General features: G+C 33.9%; 1 protein-coding gene across 1 annotated transcript in view; it reads left to right on the top strand.

The window, feature by feature from the left end:
- The window catches only part of LOC131990838 (rho-associated protein kinase 2-like), a 102345-nt gene extending 89652 nt beyond the window's left edge, over positions 1-12693 (top strand). The window contains exons 29-32 of the mRNA XM_059355996.1: positions 2688-2766; positions 2890-3157; positions 5296-5575; positions 12410-12693. Coding sequence (XP_059211979.1) covers positions 2688-2766; positions 2890-3157; positions 5296-5575; positions 12410-12413 — 631 coding nt within the window. The 3' untranslated portion in view covers positions 12414-12693. The remainder of the gene's footprint in view (positions 1-2687; positions 2767-2889; positions 3158-5295; positions 5576-12409) is intronic.
- The last annotated feature ends 6517 nt before the right edge of the window (positions 12694-19210 follow it).

Raw genomic sequence — 19210 nt, 5'->3', positions numbered from 1 at the left:
TATTCCTAGTTATTGTTGTTCAAATATGACTTATTATAGATGAGGGCCAAAAGAATGCCATGTTTGAACAAACAAACTAAACAAGCACATTTGCAGGAACTAGAAGATGCATTTACATACACTACTGGTCAAAAGTTTTAGAACACACCAACTTTTACAGAATTGAATTGAAAATGATGCAGTTTAATGTCTCAGTGTACTCTGAAATTAATGCACATTTGCAACATTTAAAATTCTTTATTGAGCATGATAGTGTTTTGAAAGTAAAAAAAAGATTCAAAATCACATTTTATGTTGGACTAAAGGACTAAAAAAAGACACAAAATGACCAAAAACAAGACACAAAATGACAACAAAAGACACAAAATGACTAAAAAAAGAAACAAAATGACAAAGAAGACACCAAAAGACACAAAATGACTAAAAAATAAAAAAAATGACTAAAAAAAGACCCAAAATGACAAAGAAAGACACCAAAAGACACAAAATGACTAAAAAAAAACAACAAAATGACCAAAAAAAGACACAAAATGACCAAAAAAAGACACAAAATGACCAAAAAGACACAAAATGACAAAAAAAGAAACAAAATGACCAAAAAAGACACAAAATGACTCACAAAGACATGAAAAGAATTCAAAAATGGACCGGTATTGGACGGTATGGACCGGTAGTGTATAGCAACGGAGAAAAACTTAACAAAATCCCACAGCAAAGCTAAATTACTTCTGTAGAATGGGTAAGTGCAAGGTCAACAATTTGTGGCTCCAGAACGAACAATTTAATGCATGGCTTCCGATTTTCCTTCATGTCTTTTGTACTTTTTTTTGCCAGTATGGATGTGAAATGGGTCTTAAATTGTATTTTTTTAAAAAGTCTTTATTTTGAGTTGTTGAATCCTGCAGAGACCAGCTTGCTAATGACTTATTTGAAGAGTTGGGGTAGATTGATAGCCTTGTGGGAGCACATAGATGGACTTATTGGAGTTAACTTAAATGCATAAGTTTTGGATTTGTGCAGAACTCCAGATTGACTGTGTTCAGCCAGCCGTCTTCTGATCCTGCACATGTTTTCAGTGTGCACGGGGAGGACGGGATGCTCACAGACCGGTCTGTTCTCAATGTGTTTGAGAAAGAGACAGATTGGTAAATAATCATCATGTAATCATGACTGGTTTTTGCCATAATCAAGCAGCCATATAGTGGTGGAAACATTTCACTAAAAAGCAAAAATGTGGACCCCATGGGGGTGCTAGAGCAGGGATTCCCAAAGTGTGGTGCGTGGACCCCTGGGGGTGCGTGAGCTGCTGCTAGGGGGTGTGCGAGATGAAAAATGTAATGGCGGTCTGATAATGAAACAATTAAATTTTTTCCCCCACACAATAAAGACGTGTTATTGATCAATTAAGAAATACAGGCTATTCAATTTTGTGTCATTTATTGTTCATTTTTGCATCTATTTTGGTCATTTTTGCATCTATTTTTTGGTTGTTTGGTAATTTGTACATGTATTTTTGGTCAATTTGTGTCTATTTTGATAATTTTGTGTCATCTTTGGTCATTTTTGCATCTATTTTTGGTTGTTTTTGATCTTATAATGAAGCGTAGAAGAAGTTATCTTCTTGTTCTTGTATCATTTTTCCAGCCTGTGTTATGATGACGGGGTATTGTTAGCTCAATGCTCAGTTAAATTTGCTGCAATTTTTGTTCAACGCAGCTCAAATATTATAACATTTTCCCAACTGATCTGCTTTCTGCCTCTGATCCTGAGCCTGTCATCGTCCTCCGCCTTTAATATGGCTATAAAAAATCTTATTGCATTTTGTTTTCTTTTGAAGGTGTGGGGGATTGGGGGTGGTCAACCCAGTTGGGAAATAGAAGGGGGTGCACGGCTGAAAAAGTTTGGGAACCGCTGTACTAGGGGAGAAGCCAGTGGTGCTGCCATGTGGCCAAAAGTAAAACAAGAAAGGACAACAAAAATAAGATGCATGACGAATTAGGGCTGGGCAATATGGATCAAAACTCATATCCCGGTATTTTTAGGCCAAATGGTTATACGCTATATTTTGGTATTTTAAACAAAACTTGCAAAGTGTTTGATTTAAACTCAACGTCACAGGTAATCCTCATCAACCTGTGGTCATTTTGTTTCTTTTTTCTTTCTTATAAAAATACATATTTGGTATTTATCTTGAGTTTTTGGAAAAGGGGAGCAGAAGGATCTAGTCGTTTTGAAAATGTGGCAGTTCTAACAAATCTTTTCTGAACGAGATAAATACTACAGAGGTTGGAGGCACATGTCTCTTTCTAAAATATATCGGAATAACTCGTAATACCGACATACCGCCCAGCCCTATGATAAAGTTTGATATAAGAAGAAGGGAACTGACTCATTTTTCATGCAAAAACTGACTCATTTTTCATGCAAAAATGTCAGCAAATGCCGTTTTTAGCCTCTGAAATGTGGAGATTTCTTGCTTTTCTTTGTTTTAAATCATATTAGATATATTTGGGCTGACAAAACAAGACTTTTATCGATACTCCCTTTGACTTCGAGAAACTAGGATGGACATTTTCACTGTTTTCAGCTGAACACATGTTGCTGCTGCTGCTGCTGCACATTGTATTTATACCTTCGTATTAATTACAGTCATTACCCTGGGTCTCTTCCATCTCTTCCTCCTACAGTAAGCTGTTTCATGTCCGACCTGTCACTCAGACCGACGTGTACCGTGCAGATGCCAAAGAAATTCCAAGGATATTCCAGGTAATGAGCTGGGACACTTCCTGTTTCCCCTCTCCCTCCGTATAAACTGTCAGTATTAATCAGGTTCCCTCAATCCAGCTGCCTGCTTCAATAACTCTTCAATAAAACCCTCTTTTCCCCCAGATCCTGTACGCCAACGAAGGCGAGATTAAACGTGACCAGGAGCTGGCGGTGGAGCCGGCAACGTCCGGCGACCGGTCCTCCTACATCAGCCACAAGGGCCACGAGTTCATCCTGACTCTGTACCACTTCCCCTCCAGCTGCGAGGCCTGCACTCGGCCCCTGTGGCACGTTTTCAAGCCGCCGCCGGCCCTCGAGTGCCGCCGCTGCCACACCAAGTGCCACAAAGACCACCTGGACAGGAAGGAGGAAGTTATTGTGCCCTGCAAAGGTCAGTATGCTCACTCCAGAGAGAATATAAAAATGTCTAAAATTCTCTTAAAATGTCATAAAATGTCTTCAGTACGACTTTGAAAGGTCTTGAAAATGTATTTACATTACTTTTATTCAAAACAAACAGTCTCAACTTTAACCCTCTATGTCAGTAGTTCTCAACCTTTTTGAGTCGCGACCCCCAATTTAACATGGATGTTGTCCGCGACCCCCGCTCAAGCCAGGGACTCCTTGTAAAGTAATAACTTGCTACTTTGGGATTTGTCAGAAAAGACACAAAATTACCCAAAAAAGAATCAAATTGACCACAAAATGATTTTTTAAAAAATGACACAAAATGACAAAAAAAATACATAAAATGAAGCAAAAAATGCCTCAAAATTGACCACAAAATGACAAAAAATGACCACAAATTGACCAAAAAAGACACAAAATTACAAATAAAAAGAAACAAAATGACCAAAAAAGGAAACAAAATGACCAAAAAAGACAAATTCACCAGAAAAGACACAAAATGACAAAAAAAAAACACAAAATGACAAAAAAAATTACATAAAATTAAGCAAAAAATTCTCAAAATTGACCAAAAAATGACCACAAAAAGACACAAAATGGCCCAAAAAAGACAACATGACAAAAAAGACACAAAATGACAAAAAAAAGACACAAAATAACAAAAAATTAGAGGTGTTTCAGCAAGTGAGACCCGCCTCATTCCGGTTATTGCCGGTAGTGGAAACAGCCCTTTTGACTTGTTGAAACCTGCAGAAACCATCTTGCTGATGACTTATTTAAGAGTTGGGTTAGATTGATAGCCTTGTGTTGGCACATAGAAGGACTTATCAGAGTTAGGGAGACTATAAAACCACACTTGTAGTTTTCCTGCTGGATTGAGATGCAGCACATCATCATCACTGGGCCTGTTCCAGCAGCTGCTGTTTGCTTTGGATTCCTGACAGAAACTATTGTGCTAGATATTAAGTCGTCTCACTCACCAGACATTATCCTGCTCCACTTCCACTATCGATCTGGCATCGTTGCTGCATCCTGGGCTTAGCTTCGCCTAAGATGATTGTGATTGGTTGAAGGAAATACAAACAAGCACAAGCTTTTTTTGTCCTTATTCCAGAATTATAACTGGTGCAATCAGGCCTTTTTTTGAGCATTGACACATTATTGTTGTGGCTTTATGAGACTAGATATTAAGAGGTGCAACTTGCAGTTCATCATTAGATAATTTATCTATTAGTTTTATGATTTGCCATTAGACTGTTAATGACTTTTCTCAGAGCCTAAGGTCATGTTTGAGTCGAAAACCCAAATATTTTCCATATACAACTAAAAGAACAACTAATAAAGAGCAGAAAAACACATTTTAGAATTTCTATTTCTAGCTTAAAACTGACTGAAATTAATATACCACTTATCATATTATTGTTGCAAAGTAGTAGTCTTTTGATCAAATAAATTTTCCGCCATCTTTTATTTGATCAAAAACCTTCCATTAATGTTATATTTTATTACATTATTGGAAAAATGCACTTTATTACATTATCAGGAAGTTATTACATTATCAGGTTTTATTACATTTTCAATGAACTCAACTGTAGTTTTTTATTTCGTTATTGGGGTTATTACATTATCGGGACTTGCAAAATGAAGGCTAACCTGATAATGTAATAACCTCTCATTAATGTTATACTTTATTACATTATTGGTAAAAAAAAAAGTGTATCACATTATTGGGAAATGCACTTTATTACATTATCGGGAAGTTATTACATTATCAGGTTTTATTACATTTTCAATGGACTCAAGTGCAGATTTTTATGGCATTATCAGGGTTATTACATTATCGGGAATTATTACATTATCAGGACTTGCAAAATGAAGGCTAACCTGATAATGTTATAACCTCTCATTAATGTTATACTTTATTACATTATTGGTAAAAAGTGTATTGCATTATTGGGAAATGCACTTTATTACATTATCGGGAAGTTATTACATTATCAGGTTTTATTACATTTTCAATGGACTCAAGTGCAGATTTTTATTACATTATCGTGAATTTATTACATTATCAGGTTCTACACACCAGACCTCCTGTTTTAAATCTCTTTCTTTCTTCCACAGTGAACTACGACATGTCCACGGCCAAGGAGCTGCTCCTGCTGAGCAACTCTCGTGAGGAGCAGCAGCGCTGGGTCAGCCACCTCCTCAAACGCATCCCGAGGAAACACCCGACCATGAGTCCTCCCGCCGCCGTGCACAACAACCTCCCTGAAGCCACGGCACGCTCCTCGCCAAAAGTCTCGCCGCACCCTTCGCCCAGGGGCTCGCCTCACCTGTCGACGAGACACCGCGGCGCCATCAAGATCCAGCCGAGCAGAACGCAGCCGTCAGGGAAAACCAGGTGAGGAGACGAGAAATGTGATCAGATTGGATGAAGTTAGATAGTGACAGATGGTTCATTCACTGTAAAAAAAAAAAAAAAAAATGTTGTTTTTACGGTAAAAAACTGGCAGCTGTGGTTGTCAGAACTTTACCGTAATAAAAACGGTGCAACTTTTTCTAATATTACGGTAAAATGATATTAGCACTGTTGATTTCACATTTAAGATTGTCATTTAATTCCATATTTTACCAAAAAAAAAAGTGTTTTTTTTTAAAAGAGTAGGAAAAATATATATATATAAACTAATTTTATTAATTTTATTAAAAAAACAAGTTAAAAATGACATATTTATTTATATTTATATACCACTAAATACATATAAACTAATTTTATTTTTTTAAATTTGATTTTATTTATGTATTTTTATTTATGTCTCTGCTTATTTTTTCTTTTCTTTTTTTTTGAAGAGTGTATACATGTACCCAAGTACATATATAGGTATAATCTTTTTTTGTTTTTATTTTATTTTATTAAAAAATCATTTTAAAATTATTATATAATATAATTTTACATTTTTATTAAAAGTTTAATGTCCTCGAGGGGCAATTTGATTTACAAAATGTAGTAGAAGACAAAAAGACATAAAATACAAGTTTAACATACACACAAGTGCAATAGTAAAAACAACACAGTTCCAAATTTACGCTCACTGTTTAATCCACACTGTAAAAAAAAAAATGTTTTTACGGTAAAAAACTGGCAGCTGTGGTTGCCAGAACTTTACCGTAATAAAAACGGTGCAACTTTTTCTAATATTACGGTAAAATGATATTAGCACTGTTGATTTCACATTTAAGATTGTCATTTTATTCCATATTTTACCAAAAAAAAAAGTTTTTCCATCAGAAGAAACGCTGCTCCGCCATATAATTGACCAGAAAATACTTTATAAATGCTGCATAAATTAAAGATTTTACCATTAATATTACAGTATATTTTTGTTAGAGATATGGTGTTTAGTACGTTTAACAGTGAGAGAAAGTATTTTTACAAAAAAGAAATGCAAAAATTACAGTGATGGCTTATAACTGCTACTGTGGCTGATATATACATGTATGGTGTGTTACTGAACCTAAATTAACCCATTTATCATTTTATAGTAAATAACTGTCGTGGTTTAGCAGTTTTTAACCTTAAAATCTACAGACATTTTTTACAGTGTTGAGTCCGCGACCAAGTTTTTTAGTGCCTGTCCTTTTCCAAACAGTTTTCATTGACGACTTCTCAGATGGTTGTTGTAACAAACCATCTGGCACATCAGCCATAGCTGCTCTACTCAATCAATCTTTTTTTTTTAGGGACCCTCTATTTAGTATTCAGGAACTTTTTTACCTCATTAAGTTTTCATCAAAAAGAAAGGAGAAACCAGAATTGTTTCTGTCTCCAGGGTTCACACTAGGGCTGGGCGATATGGACCAAAAGTCATATCCTGATATATTTAGGTTGAATATCGATAAACGATATATATCCTGATATTTTTATCACAAAGTGAGAGCAAATGTTCAGTCAAAGTCAAATCTGACATGTCACAAGTAGTTTTATTGAAACGTTTTATTTAAGTGAACATAAACACTGTACATAGTAACTTTACTGCAAAAAAGGTGTTTAGTCTAAAAACAAGATAAAAACACTAATCTGAGGGAAATGATCTTGCTGCATGGACAGATAATTTACCTTGACAAGATTTCTTAAATTAAGATTATTAAATCTAGAAATAAGCATGTTGTATGCTTAAAAGAAATTAACTCATAAAACAAGATAAATTAAAGCTGCCAGCAGTGATGAACTGGCCCGAGCAGAGTGACCTGATGATTATTTGGTTCTTACCAAGATAAAAAAAACTTTAGATTTAGAAGTGTTACATAATTTATCTTGTTTTAAGAGTTAATTCCTTATTTTAAGCGTTCAACATGCTTATTTCTAGATTTAACAATCTTAATTTAAGAAATCTTGTCAAGGTAAATTATCTGTCCATGCAGCAAGATCATTTCCCTCAGATTTACTGTTTTTATCTTGTTTTTAGACTAAACACCTTTTTTACAGTGCAAAAGCATTTGTAATTAGTTGTAATGAATGAGAAACTACTACTATGATGAGCACAAATGACTAAATGTTGTGGAGGTCAAGGTTATTATAGTTAACGAAAACTAACGAAATAACGAAAACTAGAATTGAAAAAACATTTTCGTTAACTGAAATAAAAATAAAAACTAGAGTTTTTAAAAAACGATAACTAACTGAAACTGTATTTTGTGGTTACAAAACTAACTAAAACTAACTAAAATTATAGTGAAAATGTCCTTAGTTTTCTTTTCTGTCAACTTTTTTCATTCATAATTCAGTGTTTCTATTTGAACATGCAACACATGGTGAATATGTTTACTGAGACTGGGATGTTTACACTAGAACCACAATTCAAAACACCCAGAACTGTAAGAGTTAATATTTATTATTATTGGGGCTGAGATGGATAAAATGGCAAAATTTATTATGACCTCTTTGAATCTGGCACCCAACGTATAGCCCATTACAAAAAAACAAACTAACACTAAAACTAATCGAAACTAAACTAAAACTAAGCATTTTCAAAAACTAAAAACTAAACTAAAACTAGAAAACTCACTCTAAAAACTAACTAAAACTAACTGAATTTGAAAACAAAAATTCACAACGAAATTAAAACTAAAACTAATGAAAAATCCAAAACTATTATAACCTTGGTGGAGGTTGAACTAACTGTTGTGCAAATGTTAAAATTGATGTGAGAAATGCACCAAAGTGAAAAACTGTAAAGGATTGAGACTCAGTTTGCTCTCTAACGGCTCTCATCCCTCACTCAGCTCTGGCCCCATGCTCCGTATCATCCTCCACTGACCCCTGACCTCTGACCTCTGACCCCTCACCATTCTAACGTCTCTCGTGCAGGGAGACTGTAAGTAGTAGCAGAGCTTGTTGCGCCTGCCCCGCCCTCCATAACCTCCATAACGCCGCCCTGCTGTGTCCATTAACGCAGCTGTTCTCAACCTTGGGGTCCCGACCCCAGTTGGGGTCGGGAGATGATTTCTGGGGGTCGCCAAATCATTTTGGAAGTCAGCTCTGTCTCCACTGTGTTAAAGTGTTCATGTGTTAATGTGTTTTTGGTCATTTTGTGTCATTTTGTGTCTTTTTTGATCATTTTGTTTCTTTTTTGGTCAATTTGTGTCTTTTTTGGTCATTTCGTGTCTTTTTTGGTCATTTTGTATCTTTTTTGGGTCAATTTGTGTCTTTTTTGGTAATTTTGTTTCATTTTTGGGTAATTTTGTGGGTTTTTTTTATGTCATTTTGTGTCTTTTTTGGTCTTTTTGTGTCGTTTTTTGGTCATTTTGTGTCTTTTTTTTTAGTCATTTTGTGTCTTTTTTTAGTCATTTTGTGTCTTTTTTGGTAATTTTGTTTCTTTTTTGGGTCATTTTGTGTCTTTTTTTGGTCATTTTGTGTCTTTTTTGGTCATTTTGTGTCTTTTTTGGTCAATTTGTGTCTTTTTTTGGTAATTTTGTTTCTTTTTTTGGTCATGGTGTCTTTTTTTTTTTTTTTTTGTCTTTTTGATCATTTTGTGTCTTTTTTGGTAATTTTGTTTCCTTTTTTTGGTAATTTTGTCTTTTTTTAGTCATTTTGTGTCTTTTTTGGTCATTTTGTTTCCTTTTTTTGGTCATTTTGTGTCTTTTTTTATGTCATTTTGTGTGTTTTTTGGTCATTTTGTGTCTTTTTTTGGGTGATCTGAACTGTGCGTGTGAGATTGTGTTCAGTGAGCGGGGGTCGTGGACAACATGCATGTTAAATTGGGGGTCGCGACTCCAAAAGGTTGAGAACTACTGCATTAACACTCCCGTCATCATAATTAACTCCTCCAGCTCCACGCCGCCCCCTGCTGAACGCGGCGTGTATTGCCCCGGCGGTTTATAAAACACTCTGTAGTGAATCTTCTGGTACTTACTGTTTCAGATTGCTTGAGTTTGGCCTGAAAGACTGGAGTTGGCCGTTGGATGATGTCGATAATGATGATGATGATGATATTTTCTTCTGAAGGAAGTGAAGGAGAGGGGGGACAGAGGGTAACTGGACCTCAGCATGTGTGTTTGACATTAATAGGAGGCCTTAAAGTGGCCAGAGGCATGTTTTGGTGTGATTTATACATTTTCAATTGAGTGGAAAACATGAACTGTGTGTTTAAACTTCAGCAAAGTTAAAAGAAAAGTATGATGAAATTGAGTTTTAACTAAAAATGAACTCCTTGATGTCTGTTTTATCTTACGACAAAGTTTTAGACTTCAATTTTGCTTTATTTCAGAGAAATAATGATATAAAAACCACAAAATCCAACTCAAAACCAAGTAAATTGCAGTTACCACAGTCTGCTTTGTGTATATATATATATATATATACTAATTTAAACATAAATATAATAGAAATTATATGTTTATTTGAAAGGTAAATTATTATCTTGATAGTGATGAAGTAAAAAAGTGAGAGAAGATTATATTAAGACTAAAATATAACATTTCTTTATAATATTAAGTCTAAAATACACAAAAATCATTGAATATAGTTCTTAGACACTTTTAAATACACTGATAAGAAAAATAATTTGAAATTTTTTCTTCACTGAAAACAAAATATAAAAAGCTGAAAGAAGTCAACAACATTGTAGTTACTGCACTCTATTTTTGCATTGCTGTAAAAGGTTTTAATGGTAATGCAAAACCAGAGTGCAGTAACTACATTTTTGGGGTCAAAGGTCAAATAAATTATTGTGATTTTTTTAGCTTAAAAATTCTACATATAACAAATTTGGTTGGCCAGTTAAGACACGTTAAAAAAACTTTAAAGCAGTAAAAGTATTAGCATCAAAATGCACAAAGTCTCAAAAGTACATTTTCAATTTTTAAATCTCCAGAATATTAAACATTGGAATGGAAATGTGGGGGGAAAAAATTAAATTATCTTAGATAAATAAAACAGATAATCAGATAATCATTGTGTATTATATTATTTTATTATTAAAATAACATATAAACAGCCGGAATGGCTGATGGGAAATATAGTTGTTTTTTTTGCCAATTCGTAGTGCCTGTCAAACATTTACAGCTTTACTTTAAATACAACACAAGCACAAAAGGTCACGCAAGTAAACGACAATATATTGAGTCCAAAAAAAACCTACTGTGTCCATTTTTATACAGTACAGGCCAAAAGTTTGGACACACCTTCTCATTCAATGCGTTTCCTTTATTTTCATGACTATTTACATTGTAAATTCATCAAAACTATTAATGAACACATGTGGAATTATGTACTTAACAAAAGAGTGTGAAATAACTGAAAACATGTCTTATATTCTAGTAAGCAAAGGGTGGTTACTTTGAGGAATCTAAAATACAAGACATGTTTTCAGTTATTTCACACTTTTTTGTTAAGTACATAATTCCATATGTGTTCATTCATAGTTTTGATGCCTTCAGTGAGAATCTATAATGTAAATAGTCATGAAAATAAAGAAAACGCATTGAATGAGAAGGTGTGTCCAAACTTCTGGCCTGTACTGTATACCAAACGATAAGTGGATACAGTAATTATTGTGACAGGCCGAGCTGCAGACTGGTGTCAATCTTCAAACTCAAAAAAAAAAAAAAAAAGCGAACGAGCCTATATCACAAAAATGTGTTTTATTATTTTGCTTCTTGCAAACATGCAGACTGAGATAATTCCCATATCTGTCTGTTTTTTATGCATTTCACTCACGCAATGTCTTTTTTGGTCATTTTGTTTCCTTTTTTTGGTAATTTTGTGTCTTTTTTTGGTCTTTTGTGTCTTTTTTTGGTTATTTTGTGTCTTTTTTTGGTCATTTTGTGTCTTTTTTGGTCATTTTGTTTCTTTTTTGGTCTTTTTGTGTCTTTTTGATCATTTTGTGTTTTTTTTTGGTCATTTTGTGTCTTTTTTTTGGTCTTTTTGTGTCTTTTTGATCATTTTGTGTCTTTTTTGGTAATTTTGTTTTCTTTTTTTTGGTCTTTTTGTGTCTTTTTTTGGTTATTTTGTGTCTTTTTTGGTCATTTTATGTCTTTTTTGGTTATTTTGTGTCTTTTTTTGGTTATTTTGTGTCTTTTTGGTCATTTTGTGTCTTTTTTGGTCAATTTGTGTCTTTTTTTTGGTCATTTTGTTTCTTTTTTGGGTCATTTTGTGTCTTTTTTTTGGTCATTTTGTGTCTTTTTTTTTTTTTTTTTGCTCAGAGGAACTATTCTTCTACACAGTACCAAAATTACCAAAATTATTGGTGTCAATCTTCAAACTCAAAAAAAAAAAAAAGCGAACGAGCCTATATCACAAAAATGTGTTTTATTATTTTGCTTCTTGCAAACATGCAGACTGAGATAATTCCCATATCTGTCTGTTTTTTATGCATTTCACTCACGCAATGTATTTTTTTGTCTTTTGTGGTCAATTTGTGTCTTTTTTTTGGTTATTTTGTGTCTTTTTTGGTCATTTTGTGTCTTTTTTGGTCAATTTGTGTCTTTTTTTGGGGGTAATTTTGTCTTTGTTTTTTATTATTTTGCTTCTTGCAAACATGCAGACTGAGATAATTCCCATATCTGTCTGTTTTTTATGCATTTCACTCACGCATTGTGTGGCTACTGGATAGCTTCCCCGTTTAATATGTGTGGATTTTGTGTGGGCGTGCCTTTGAAGTCCAGCCATTCTGTTGGTAGCATCCCAGGTTTTTCACATAATTCTCTCTCTCTCTCTCTCTCTTTCTCTTCACAGTTAACCCTGGCTGAGCAGAGATGTTGTATTTTCATCTTTGTGGATTAATAACCGCAGTCTGGACGCCGTGCCTTCGTGTGTTATTTCTTCAGGGACTGAAAAGAAAAAAGAAAGGAAAAAAAAAAACGCTAATCATGGACAGAAACATTCTCAGAAACGGGCTGTCGTCATGAGAACAGGGTCTGTTTTTAACAAGGAGAAAATGAGTGTTCATTATAGAGTGAGACATAAAAGTAAAGTAAATTCAACACTGCCTTATTTTATAACCATCATGACAAATAGAACATGGACCTTTTATTCTGATGGATGCAGTGACTCACATGGATGTGTGTGTGTGTGTGAGGTGTTTTTGTATATAGGATTAACAGGTCTGTCTGTGTATTGTAGCACAGAATGTGTAGCTATAGTATGTGACGTTTATTTTTATGGATATAGGTGAGGATATAGCACATTAACCCTCAGGGCCCATTTTAATTTACTACCCTTTCGAGCCCTTTGAGCTTAAAATGTCCACCTCTAAAAAAAAAAATGCTATTAAAACTTTACAGATTCATATTTTTTTTATACTTTTTTCTGCATAAACCTCTAAAACAACTTCTGCCCTGCTCAAAACTACCAAACATTCAAAGATTTTGAGAGTTTTTTGAGAAAAAAAGCCAAAAATTATCTTTTTTTTTTTTATTATTATTTTTCTTTTTGTGTTTTTTCTTTGAAAAACAGTGACATTGTGCAATCAAACTGGCAATTAAAGGGTTGAAATTCTCAAAATCTTTGAATATTTGGTAGTTTTGAGCAGGGCAGAAGTTGTTTTAGAGGTTTATGCATAAAAAAAGTAGAAAAAAATATTAATCTGTAAGGTTTTTATAGCATTTTTTGGGAGGTGGACATTTTCAGCCCGAAAGGGCTCGAAAGGGTAGTAAGCTTGTACACAGTGTATTCTAGAGCCATTAGAAAAAATTCAATTAGAATTTCAAAATATATCAAGAAAGAAATCCTTCTTCCAAAAATCATGTCATTTGCAGTATCACAGCCAAAATTATTGCCAAAAATAAAGTGAAAAATTTCTGAAATGGCTGAAAATGTCCTTAGTGGGCCCTGAGGGTTAAACAGTATATGCGTGTCTGGTAAATGAATCCAGCTTTCATTACACTCAGTAGATCCATTACAGCAAAGACAGAATAATGTGAATTGAACTGAAAACGATGTGTTTTCTTTCTCACCATTCATGACGAATTAAAATAAATTCTGTTACCCTGGAAATGAATCATTCAGTTTGCATTCATCATTTTAAATTCAACACCAAGGATAGAGTGTCAATAACAAAAAAAAAAAAAAAAGCATGACAGCAGACCTAATGATTAATTTATTTGCCTTGATTTGAAACCTTTCAATCTGTATTTTATGCAATAATTTCCTCTTCAGTAATAGTCGAGACGGATTTCAGAATAAAGGCCTCCTATAAGAAGTGAGGAGCATTTATGGGTACAAGTCAGGAACCGGCCTACCTTACATATCTCAAGGCTGCTGAGTCCAAAAAAAATGGTTCCCAAGCGAAATTTTGAGTTTTTGACCTTCTAATTTGTATCAAATGGCCACCAAATTGCCCATCTTGCTCAGTCGTTGGACCATTTCCCCTTAGTTTTTTTGTAAGTAGGCAATCAAAGATGAGGAAATTAAGTTTCTGGATCTATAGTCTAGAGTCAGAGCAAGGATATAGTGGAGGCTCAGTGTCTTTTATATGTGTATATATATATATATATATATATATATATATATACACTACCGGTCAAAAGTTTTAGAACACCCCAATTTTTCCATTTTTTATTGAAATTCAAGCAGTTCAAGTCAAATGAACAGCTTGAAAGGGTCCAAAGGTAAGTGGTGAACTGCCAGAGGTAAATAAAAAAAGGTAAGCTGAACCAAAACTGAAAAATAATGTACATTTCAGAATTATACAAGTAGGCCTTTTTCAGGGAACAAGAAATGGGTTAACAACTTAACTCTATGGAGTCTTGGGCTATTTTGGCCATTTTTGAATTCTTTTCATGTCTTTGTAAGTCATTTTGTGTCTTTTTTTGATCATTTTGTGTCTTTTTTTAGTTCTTTAGTCCAACATAAAATGTGATTTTGAATCTTTTTTTTACTTTCAAAACACTATCATGCTCTAAAGAATTTTAAATGTTGCAAATGTGCATTCATTTCTGAGTACACTGAGACATTAAACTGCATCATTTTCAATTAAATTCTGGAAAAGTTGGTGTGTTGTAAAACTTTTGACCAGTAGTGTATATATATGCAATATAAACATGGAACATTTAAAAGTGATATTGATTGAATATTTATGTCGGCCTTAAAAAAATGACACAAATAATGCTTAATCTCACCTTAAAAGTTGGTATTTTGCATATATATATATATAGATATATATGTATATGCAAAATACCAATTTTTAAGGTGAGATTAAGCATTATTTGTGTCATATATATATATATATATATATATATATATATATATATATATATATATATATATATCTCAGGGGAAATGGTCCAATGACTGAGCAAGATGGGCAATTTGGTGGCCATTTGATACAAATTAGAAGGTCAAAAACTCAAAATTTCGCTTGGGAACCATTTTTTTTGGCCTCAGCACCCTTGAGATATGTAAGGTAGGCCGGTTCCTGACTTGTACCCATAAATGCTCCTCACTTCTTATAGAAGGCTTTTATTCTGAAATCCGTCTACTACTAGCCTGATTCTGTCTCTCTACAGCTCCTAAAACTCATTATGAAACATGCTATGTTTATTTTCTTGCACTGTAGCTGAATTATTAATGAGGTATCAGTGAGATCTTAATTATCTTAAGATTTACTCATTACAGCAAATTATATATGCAGTGTCAGTGGTGAAAAGTAACTAAGTACATTTACTCAAGTGCTGTACTTAAGTACAATTTTGAGGTACTTGTACTTGAGTATTTCCATTTTATGTAACTTTATACATCTCCTTCACTACATTTGAGGCAGATATTGTACATTTTACTCCACTACATTTAGCTGACAGCTTTATTTACTTTACAGGTTGAGATTTAACATAAAAAACATGATAAATTAAAAATTGATTTTGCCTTTCTTTTAAATTAAACCTCGTGAGAGTATAATAAGTAGGTCAAATTAGCTCTATCTTGTTGAAAATTAAACCACTGCTTACATAAATGAACATAAATCACCAACAATATATTTGGAACATACAGTATAAAACAGTCTGACTGGGTCCATTCTGCAAAACAAGTACTTTTACTTTTGATACTTTAAGTACATTTTGATGCTGATACTTGAAGTGGCCCTCAGTACAACTACATGCATTTGAGCATTAAATTTTAAAAGTGCAGTGTAAAAATGCACAAAATTACTTCTTGCAATTAATGTTGGTCTGCTGTTCTTGCACTGAAAAAAAAAGAAATCACAGTAAGTGGTTATTTTTTATTTGCTTCAAACCTTTTGTATTCCTATTTATACTGTTATATATGCATTTGGGCATGAAATATGTTAAGTTACAACATATTTAAAATTACAGTTTCATTATATCTGGTTAAGTGCACACTGTAAAAAATAATCTGTTTAATTTACGGTAAAATACCAGCAGCTGTGGTTGCCAGAACTTCACCGTAAAAATTACAGTGAGTGGATTTTCTATTCTAAATTTAAATGTAAATATCAGCAAAAACTGTAATTTAGTCTGAATAATCCTGTTATTTTTAGGGTAATTGTGTCATTCATTCACACATCATGGTATTTCTCCATAAATTTTGCATGAAAATGTTATATTTTACAGCAAAACTGTGTGTTTCTTCCAGTTTATGACAGAAAAAAGTTTAAGTTTTGCGCTATTCTATGATTTACGGTAATTAAAAGTGTCTAATACGGTGATATACAATTTTTCATTTTATGCCCTATTTCTGATGTATTTGACAGAGATTTACTGTTATTTCTACAAACCTTTTTTACAGTGCACGCTCCTATATGTGGCCCTGTGGTCGTGTCCATGAAAAATTGTTGCCCCCTGCAGCATTTAAGTTGCCCACCCCAGTGTTTGGCCCCTGACATAAGCAGAAATGTTCTGGGAATGCAGTAGTGGTCCTTCAGAGGTGTTCTTCTATCTGACGACAGTATTTTAGAGACTGTTTGAACTCCACCAGAATAGGTCCGTCTCTATCTCTCAACTGCATGTGGAGTGAGTGGGCTTGACTGAAATAAATCTTTCAGAACAGCCTAAAGCCAACTGGCACTCATCATAAATAATGTAATGGTTCATCATGTTGCCCATCTGCTAAAATCGTATTTCATACTGCAGGTCTAATCCTTTCTGTCTATCAGCTGTGTGACTGTATGTTCTGCTTAAATAACCATGAAGAGCTGCTGTACCTGCCTGCTGAGACCCCAGGTGGCACGCAGATTTCTTCTGCTGTTCCTTCCTCCTCATCGTGAATCAACATCTAGTCTTTTAGCTCTCGTCTTTTTAATTTGCATTTCTAAGAGGACTTTTTACTTGCATTTTCTCAAGTGCTGTACCTGAGAACAGGTTCTTTACCTGAGTATTTTATACTAAAATTCAGAAGGTAATGTTGTAATTTTTCTGAGTTTTCCTTACAAATAAAATTACGTATTACAAAATACGTAATGATTTTATAAAATACACTGTAAAAAATCTGGGTAACACTTTACAATAACCATAATTTATAAATGGTAAACAGATAGTTTATTAATGTTTAATCATCATTTATAAACAGTATGAAGGGCATTTAGAATGATAAATACATAATTTATTAATGTTTAACTCACTAAATCATTTATAAATGGCAAATAGATGGTATATTAATGTAAGTTTATATTTACTTTACCAATAACAAACAATTAATTTATAATTAATAGTTTCAGTTGCACTCATTTTAACATTTTTAACAACATATTAAGTATGTTAATGATTTTGAAATGATTCAAATACCTTTAAGAAGTTGGTGGAAAACATTTAAAGGTTAAATATGTATAGCACTTTGAAAATGGTTAATAATAGGTTTATAAACCATCTATAAACATTATTTAGCTGGTTATTGTAAAGTGTTACCAAAATCTGTTTAACTTACGGTAAAATACCGGCAGCTGTGGTTGCCAGAACTTCATTTTAAAAAATACAGTGAGCGTATGTAAATGTAAATATCAGCAAAAACTGTAATTTATACCGAATAATCCCATTACTTCTAGGATAATTGTGTCAACATGGTTAATTTTACATGAAAATGTTATATTTTTACAGCAAAACTGTGTTTTCTACAGTTTCTGACAGTAGAATTTAGAGTTTCATGCTATTCTACAGTAATTAAAAGTATCTATACGGTGATGTACAATGTTTAATTTTACGACCTATTTCCAAATTAAATTTTTTACAGTGTACAATGCATTCTAGATTAAACTACCATTCGTTTATAATATTAAATTAGCTCTACATCATTTAGCTACAACAGTAAAATGCTTCTTGCATATTAATGCATCAGAAATAAAAATGCTAATGATGTAATATATAATGATATAGCACTCATTGGATCCACTTTTCTGCAACATCAATAATTTAACTCTGAAAACTGATATATGTTGCTAATGATAAGACACATTTCCATCAGGTTCTGATTGGATACGGTTGAGGCGGCGATTTTTCACGTGTGATTTATTTGCAGACTCGTGCAAACTGAGAGGTTAACATCTCCTGCTCTGCTGACTGCAGCTGGGAGAGACTGCTGCAGGAGGACTGGACCGCTTGTGAGTGCTTTGGGACGGTGCCTGCTACTCGCTAATAAGAGAACAAGTCTCCAAAAGTCTCCAATAACACCAGAAAAAGTTGCTAGATTTGTCGATAGTCTCTAGAGGGTCTGAATAGTCTAAATATAGAGACAAAGAGTCTCTAGAGGGTCTGAATAGTCTAAATATAGAGACAAAGAGTCTCTAGATGGGTCTGAATAGTCTAAGTATAGAGACAAAGAGTCTCTAGATGGGTCTGAATAGTCTAAATATAGAGACAAAGAGTCTCTAGAGGGTCTGAATAGTCTAAATATAGAGACAAAGAGTCTCTAGAGTGGTCTGAATAGTCTATATATATAGACAAAGAGTCTCTCGAGGGTCTGAATAGTCTCAATACAGCGAAAAACTCGCTAAGTTGACAACACTACTTGCTGCGTCGTTCTGTTGCTCAGCTGCTTTCAAAAAAGTACTCAGAAAGTACTCAGTGGAAACATGCCTATTGATACTTTTGCAAAAAGCAACTACAAGGAACTTTTATTCTGTGTTTATTTTGGCGACCCCAGTGGACAAAAGTAGTAGTGTTTCTGTGAGCAACACCTCATCCCATGAGGTGTTGCTCACAGAAACACTACTACTTGGGGTACGGGGTACACCTGGACAGGTTTTCAGACTATCAGACTATCACAGGGCTGACACATAGAGACAGACAATCACGCTCTCATTCACTCCTACGGGCAATTTAGAGTCACTAGTTAACTAGTTAGTTTTTGGACTGTGGGAGGAACCCACGCTAACATGGGGAGAAAATGCAAACTCCACACAGAAGAGCCGTAGGCGGGAGTCGAACCGGCGACCCTCTTGCTGTGAGGTAAGAATGCTAACCAATACACACCGTGGAGCCCCCACTGTATTATATATATACAAAGCCACAAATCCATACATTGCCTCCTTACTGTACATCCTGCAAACAGCTGTTTAAAAAGGAGAAATTGTTTAAAAGTACGATTTTT

Source organism: Centropristis striata, chromosome 18, assembly GCF_030273125.1.
Source record: "Centropristis striata isolate RG_2023a ecotype Rhode Island chromosome 18, C.striata_1.0, whole genome shotgun sequence".
NCBI classification, from domain to species: Eukaryota; Metazoa; Chordata; class Actinopteri; order Perciformes; family Serranidae; genus Centropristis; species Centropristis striata.
Note: the sequence above shows the minus strand (reverse complement) of the source record. Positions and strands in the feature narration are given on the sequence as shown.